This window comes from Nymphaea colorata, chromosome 2 (genome assembly GCF_008831285.2).
Source record: "Nymphaea colorata isolate Beijing-Zhang1983 chromosome 2, ASM883128v2, whole genome shotgun sequence".
Lineage (NCBI taxonomy): Eukaryota > Viridiplantae > Streptophyta > Magnoliopsida > Nymphaeales > Nymphaeaceae > Nymphaea > Nymphaea colorata.
The window spans coordinates 1,952,474-1,960,058 of NC_045139.1; the positions used below are offsets into that span (position 1 = coordinate 1,952,474).

The 7,585-nt window shown below is 38.9% G+C and overlaps 1 protein-coding gene across 4 annotated transcripts; it reads right to left on the bottom strand.

Moving 5' to 3' along the window:
• Positions 1–1,104: 1,104 nt before the first annotated feature.
• Positions 1,105–6,388, bottom strand: LOC116248203 (disease resistance protein RUN1-like). 4 transcript variants are annotated; one of them, XR_004170975.2, is made up of 3 exons: positions 5,302–6,388; positions 3,211–4,780; positions 1,105–1,482 (listed from the first exon to the last, which is right to left on the bottom strand). XR_004170975.2 is itself a non-coding variant. In XM_031620857.2 (3 exons), the coding sequence occupies exons 1-3, from the start codon at positions 5,841–5,843 to the stop codon at positions 2,529–2,531; spliced, it is 1,986 nt and encodes a 661-aa protein (XP_031476717.1). In that variant the 5' UTR covers positions 5,844–6,388; the 3' UTR covers positions 1,105–2,528. The 4 variants fall into 4 exon arrangements, 2 of the variants coding, with proteins under 2 accessions (XP_031476717.1, XP_031476718.1); XM_031620857.2 differs by having other exon boundaries at positions 1,105–2,846; positions 3,655–4,780; XR_004170974.2 differs by lacking the exon at positions 1,105–1,482 and adding an exon at positions 2,716–2,846.
• Positions 6,389–7,585: the final 1,197 nt, after the last annotated feature.

Genomic DNA, 7,585 nt, shown 5'->3' on the forward strand with positions numbered 1-7,585 from the left:
ATCACATCGTATTGAAGCTTTTTAGTAAAAAAAAAAAAAACCTTCAAATGTATATATATTGTAACTAATACCACAAATTCTACTGTATCCAATGAGTGGCTTAGAATTCGATAAACGGAGAAGGGCATTGAGGTGCGGATGATCCAACACTCCTCTCTTAAACCATATTAACATCTTTCAATTCCATCAAGATAGCAGTGCCACAACACAGTGCCACTGAAAATTGAACAGAAAACGTGCCCAACAGAGAGAAAGCGAGAGAGACTTGTGCTATACACACACATACATATGATCAGGCACCGTGAGACGTAAATTTTTATGTGATCAGAAAAATTGATCCCTCCTACTATCCACACGGTATGGACAGTCTCGAATTTTTTAAGAACACAAATTAGCAAATAATTTGGCCAGTTTGTCATTCATTAAGACAAGCTTAACTAATTATAAGTTGACAATTTACAAAAAAATGTTGAATTTTGTTTTGGTTTCCAGAAAGGAGCCAGCATGTCAAAGCATCATATATTAGTTTCAGGAACTAGCAAAATTTGTGGATTTCACTACACCTTTCCACAGCGTCAAACATTTTCAATCTTAGTATTCTTCATATATTTCACGAATTGTTCATCATATACCTTCATCCCTGGTAAATTTATAAGTTTTCCTTTGTCAAGGTCAACATGGAGGCGGTGTGGCTTGATTTTTGCATATGTTCGTTTGCAGTAGATTATGCACCGACGGAATTCTCTTAATTAATCAACAAACGATTTCCAGTATATGTTAGAAGCTCTTTTTTTAACTGAGATTTTTAACCAAAGATGTGTCTTAGAGCTAGTAGATGTACCAGCAGTGTAAGCCTTTTCATACGATCACGAGCCAAACTATAATTAGCTCAAGCTCACAAAGAAATTGACTTCCACAAGTTCAACTAAGTTATTAGAAATATGCCAACCAGATATAGATCATAAAATATAAAATGAAGTTTTATCTGTATTTCTTCAATGTAACCATATGACTAATTGTTGGAGCACAAATTTGTACACACACACACACTATATATATATATATATGACAACAGGACCATCATATATTATAAATCCTTTTTTCACGCGCACCAATCTTCACAAAACAGAAAAAACGCAAAAAAAAAAAAACCCAAACAAGAAAAGAAAACTTTCTGATCCCCCTAACAACCTCTCTTGTTACTTGAAATGAGTGAAACAAGACCCTCCACCTCAAAAGATCTTTGCCAATAAATCGTCGCCGTCTGCAAAGTTTTCGTTCTTCACAATGCCAAAGAGTGAAGTGGAAGTGGAAATAGAGAAATCAACAGTATTAATTAGTCTGGCCTCTCTGGATCACCTTTAGCTAGCGGCATTCACTTGGCCTCGCCGTGTCTTTCTACTCTGTCCTCCTTCCCTGAACTGCTTCTCTCTGCACTCTCGGCCTGAGACCTGGGACTGGTCGTCCAGATGAGGAAGACAACTAAGACAGAAGAGATGCTGGTGAGGTAATTGGGTTGTCAATGCGTGTGTAGAAGGACATGTAGGGGAGATGCAATGCTCCAGATCTTCCAATGTTTAGATGGAGGTGCCGCGTTGCCTTCTTAAGAACGCAGTTCCGTTTTTCTCGGATCCACCCACCAGTGAAGTCCATGTTCCTTCATTATTGGTGGAAGCCCATAGAGAGACCTCAGTGCTTAGGAACGCTTGACTTTTTATTTTTTAACTCTTTCAATTCATCCTTTTTCAGTCTAGCATTTTATATTAATTTTTGAAATTAGATCTTCTCAGGAACGCCGTCTTTCTTTTGTGGTAAGTTTAACTCTATAACTAGCCAATAATACCCAAGTATTTTCATTGTAGTAAATTAATTTTTGACTAAATTAATTTTTAGTAAATTAATTTTTAACTACGAACGAACACCAAAAAAGGTCTTTTACGGAATTTTTTCTTCTCTCTAATTCTTGATTACTTTTATTTTAGAGTAGATCAATCGCGCCATATAAGATATTAAGAAGACACAATTTCATGAGCTCCCATTAGATTAGCGTATATGTATTTTTGGATTGCGGAAAATTTAAAATTTAAATTTTCAATTAAAAAAAAATAGAACGGAAAACCCATCCTTTGGGCCAATAACAAAAAGTTCCAGCCTCAACCTGTGAACTACCACAAATAAGCCATCAATTTTTTCGTGAAACTTAGCCTCATTTTAAAATCCTAAATTACAAATTTACCTTTCAATATCAACAATAATTTTTAATTCGGCAAAAAGAAAAAATATAGAATGACTGGAGATTTCTTAGTTTTCCTGAATGGCAATGATCTACATTTACATTTAGTGGATCAAAACTGCTCCCATTACAAATAATTTTACTTTTACAAATTACGAGTTGTGATTATTAACATCACCAATTATAAATGAATCGTTTTTCTTTTTCTTTTTCCTTTTTTTTTTTTTGCAATTAAAACCTACTTCTTTTTGCATTGTTCTTTGTTTAAGTAAGATAAACCTTGACTGGAAAGTATTTAGTCTAACATTGAATGGACCTTTTTTATATCTGGACAGGTGGTAAGTTGAGAACAATATGGGAGATTTAGGACTTTTAATCGGCCAAGCAATGACTTAGAATCACTCGGTTGTGATGGAAAAGCTGTAATTTGACGGCAAGCATGGAGATCAAGCACTTGGAGTGAGGTCAATCCCCAAATGGATGGATGAAGTTCTGTCAACGCCACACAACGTTCAAAGTACAATTCCTCTAAATGTGGCATGCCCGTAAAGTCTGGACAGATGGTGAGCCTTGTACATTCTCTGAGATTTAGTACTTTTAATTGGCTGAAGACCTAAAAAGAAAAAGGCCTTGTCAAAGCATCAACCTACGGACGTTAGTGACTTAGTGCAACATATTATAAGTGATTTGCATCAATCTTGTGGATCACAATTTCTAGAAGACTCAGAAAAACGACACATAACACTAATAAGTGGTTACCTGTATTGGCCTCTTTCTTTATTTTTTCTATTTAAAAAATGAAAAAATATTAATAAGCATTTGTTTGACAGAATATAAACAAATTATTTGTGTCTCTAACTCCTTTCATGGTCGATATAATGCATGTAAAGGACCAGAACATTGATAATTAATGCTGGTCTGCAATAAAAAAACAAAACTGAAAATAGACATATACGTGCTAAAGGATTTTCATTTACCTTGGTGGATCCAAATATTCTGTGGCGCCATACTTGATGCATATTGTAACACCGAGATAAGTCGAGAACCACAATATTCTCAAGAGAAAGCTTGCTAGGACGCCTACCCAAGTCCATTGAATTCCAACGCAACCATCTGAGCGTCCAAGGAAAATCTCTATATCTACCTTTCAATCTCACGTTCCACAGCTGAAGCATTTTAAGCTGAGACATTCCCGCAAAAGACTTTGCGTTCACATATCGTGTTGAACGCTCTTCACAATTGAGATTGATATGGCACATCCACATTTTACTAACAACTTGTTTTCTTATATGGGAAGGCATAAGGTACCCTAATGGAACCGCCACTATATAAAATTACTCGTTAGAAAGAAGCTAGAGCAAACTAAGCTACTAACAATGATACTAGAAATAACCATTAAAGTGATAGATCCAGTAATCTACCTTCTTTTCTCGCAGTACTTTTAGTATGTCATCTTTCTGCCACAACCTGCTGCGGTTTTCTGGACGGTTTTCTGGATTTGGGCTTTCATCTTCCACAATTTTTCTTCCCATGTCTCTGATACAGTCATGCATTTCAAACTTTCCCGTATCCTTATTTATATTGACTAGACACTTGTGCATTAAGACTTTGATTGTTAGGTCTGGGAAGAGGTTGCGTTCTTCCCACATGAAAGTAGCATAACTGCTTTGTTCACCGATAAAGAAGCAGGCTATGTCCAAAAATACAATTTTTTCTTCTTTATCAAGGGCATCAAAACTTATCTTCAACCTCTCATGGATATCTTTGTTTTGATCTTTCTTCAACTTTTGCAACATGGTTTCTCGTTGTTTATTTGTTTTCTGGCACAAGAAATGTCTACCGAATATTTTGAGGGCTAGTGGCAGCCCAACAGCAATAGCTGCAACTTCCTTTGATAACTTTGTAAATTCAGCAGGTGGCTCCTCTTTCCAAAATGCATGCCAACTGAAAAGCTGAAGCCATTGGGCAGAATCGAGCTCCTTAATCTTATACACATTTTTCACTCTTAGTGTTGGTGGCTCAATCAACACCTGCATATCTCTAGTAGTAATGATGATTCTTGACCCAGGCGGAAAATGATCCACGCTGCCGACCAATGCACAGAGCTGTGATTCGCTGTCAATGTCGTCAAGAACTAGCAGAACCTTCTTACTCTTAATTCGCTTCATGATCATGCTAGTTCCATGGGCGATGTCATTTACTTTCACTTTTTCATCCTTGAGAACATCACGAAGCAGCTGTTCTTGGAGGGAAACCAGTTTGGACTGTTTTGCTGCTTCTCTAACGTCTGAAATGAAGCTACAAGCATCAAAATGCAGAAAGAGTTGGTTATAGGCGGCCCTGACAAGAGTCGTCTTGCCAATCCCACCCATTCCATGGATCCCAACCATTATGACATCATTCTGGGATTCAAGCTCCAGCACCTCCACCAACTCTGCAATTCTAGAATCTAGACCTATTGGATGTGTATCTCCAATAAATAGAGGGGCGCTGTTCACTTCAGTCAAGATCCTCGTCACAATTTTTTTTATCTCAGTTGCCTCGTCTCTGCCAAAAGGCCAAAAAAATACAAGTCAAAGTTATGACTGGTTGCAATCAATGCTTTGAGTTTCTAAGAACATAAAGCTTAATTCAAGTGTGAAATGTATGATTCTTAAGTCAGTTAATATTTTACAAACAGGGAATCACTTCTTTATAGTTGGTTAAGGAAAGCTGTAAATGAGAGGAATTCCTGACTTTCAATTATGTACGTTTTGTTATAAATCTCACAATCTGGGCAGTTACGTTGACACGATCAGATGACCTTCCAAGTAACGCACAAATTATCCCTGGTTTTCACTGTGTAACCCAAAAAGAACATATTATTCAAGCCTACAACCAATGATGGTTTTCTGCCAACGATTCTATGCCCGCTACTTAGGCCTGATTAAATACTCTCTCTCTATCCCATATATATATATATATGTCATTCCGCCCATGTGGTTTATCGTATAAAAGAAGGTCGATATTTTCATTAATTTGCAAATTTTAGTGCCAGACAAAGAAAGAACGATGTAGGAACTACTTACACACAACCATTAGCCAAGGTATACCCTGAGATTTCCCCTGCTTCTGTCAAAGCGTTTCTCCATTTCCTCACCTCCTCCTTGTTTGTTATATCATTTTTACCATATCTTGTGAATGCTGGTTCAAAAGGGCCAGATTGACCACGGACGTCTCTTGGCTCGACATCAAAGAAGACTGGTATGATGAGCCTCTTGCACTCCACCATCTTGGTTATTTCTTTCAAACACCACTCTGAATCGGCATAACCTTTGGAGAAGATGGGCACAAATATTTTGGATGTCTCTATGTACCTACATAGTTCCTTCACCTTCTGTCCCTTCTCCAACTCTTGGCTATCGATGAAAGTGTGGATGCCCTTGTCTTGCATTGCATGATGGAGATGGCCGGTGAAGCCGTTGCGAGTGTCTGGTCCCCTGAAGCTCAGAAACACATCATACTGAAAATCATCTTCCCCCACTGGTGGTGGAGACGATGAAGAAGGTGCACCTTCATCATCCTCATAATCCGACTGGTCGGAATATCGGGGTAAGCTTGATCTTTTCATAACTCTTAAACTGGCTCCACAATGCCAAAAAGTGAAGTGGAAACAGAGAAATCAACAGTATTAATTCGTCTGGCCTCTCCTCTTAGGAGATGTTACTACCGTGGATCACTTTACCTTGCGCTTCGGCATTCACCTGGCCAGCACATGCTCCCCTCGCCTTTCTGCGTCGGATTAGCTCCTGCTTTTCCTGTCCTCCTTCCCTCAGCTGCTTCTCTTTGGGCTCTCGGTCCGACACTTGGGACTGAACCGATGCTCGTTCAGATGAGGAAGACAACTAAGACAGAAGAGATACCCATGAGGTAATTGGGTTGGCAATCCGTTTGTAGAAGGATATGTAGGAGAGATGCAGCGCTCCAGATGTTCCAAGCATGTAACAGGAAAGGAAGATTTTTGCTTTCGGAGGTGAAGGAGGCTTGAGATTTTTGGGATGGAAACAGTGGCGGAGCCTCAAAAGTATTTTGGTCTCAGATCTTCATATCTGAAGGTGGCTTCTTCCACTCGATGTTTGTTGAAGGTTCAGACGAAGGTGCCCGATGTATCCCGGAAGGTTCAGATGGAGCTCGGTATTGATTGGGTCCACCCACCACTGAAGTCCATGTTCCTTCATTATTGGTGAAAGCCAAAGTCAGATCTAAGGCTTGACAAACAATTTCATTATGGGTTTTGTTTTTTCCGAGTACCACCACATTATTGCGTTGTCAAATTCATCCTATTTCATTTTATATTAACTTTTGAAATTAAATTTTGTAAGGAAAGCCGCCTTTCTTTTGGGGAAAGATTTATATTAGTAAAGGGACAATACCCAAGTATTTTCGTTGTTTAAAAAAAAAAAGAGAGCTAAGTTTGTCGTCCCTCATCAGTCTTAAGAAACATATTTGCCCATAAAAGAAACATATTTACCCATCCTTTGGGCCAATGACAAAAAGTCCCACACACAACCTTTCAACTTTTCAACTTTGAACTACCACAAATAAGCCTTCAATTTTTCCATGGAAGCTTTCATTTTAAAAGCCCAAATTACAAATTTGCCCTTCAGTATCAACATTAATTTTTTAAAACATCAAAACAAAATAAATGAATAATCATCACACCCGCTATCGGCAATGAAGCATCAACCGACTATCGACCCTCGCTAAACAGGGAGGGTTGCAACATCATCACACCAAGTGGGCATCAACCTCCCTCGCCGGAGAGCAAAACTTAAGAGCACAGTTTGGTGAGAGAGGTTGAGGCCCTGACCCTAGACGACAAGCAGCAAGGGCATCGAGGGCGCCTTGCTGTCCATACAATCGCTAGATGTTGCATGCTCATAAAATTTAGAAGGCCAGGCAATCACAGAGACATAGGAATTTTAATTGGCCAAGTAAGGGCTGCTTGAATGACTTAGAATCCATCAACTGTGATGGCACAGCTATCTCACTAGCGTCAAGCTCTTCAAGCGATGTCAACTGCCAATTAAGTTTCAATATGGTGACGTTCTCACCACGAGTGAATCTTAAGACTTTCAATTTGCCAAGCAAAAGCTGATTTAATGAACTTGAAGCCTCCGACTGTAATAGCAAAGCCGTAATTTGGAAGCAACGACTGAGGCGAAGCTCTTCGAGTGAGGTCAATCACCAAACTAGGTCTGTGCCTTTAGGGTTGGTGGAACGTGTAATATGGCGGCTAGTCTTCCTTCAGACTTGGTAGTTGGCCCTTTTTGGCATCATTGAATAAGGCGTCTACTTTTACGGCAGGAATTG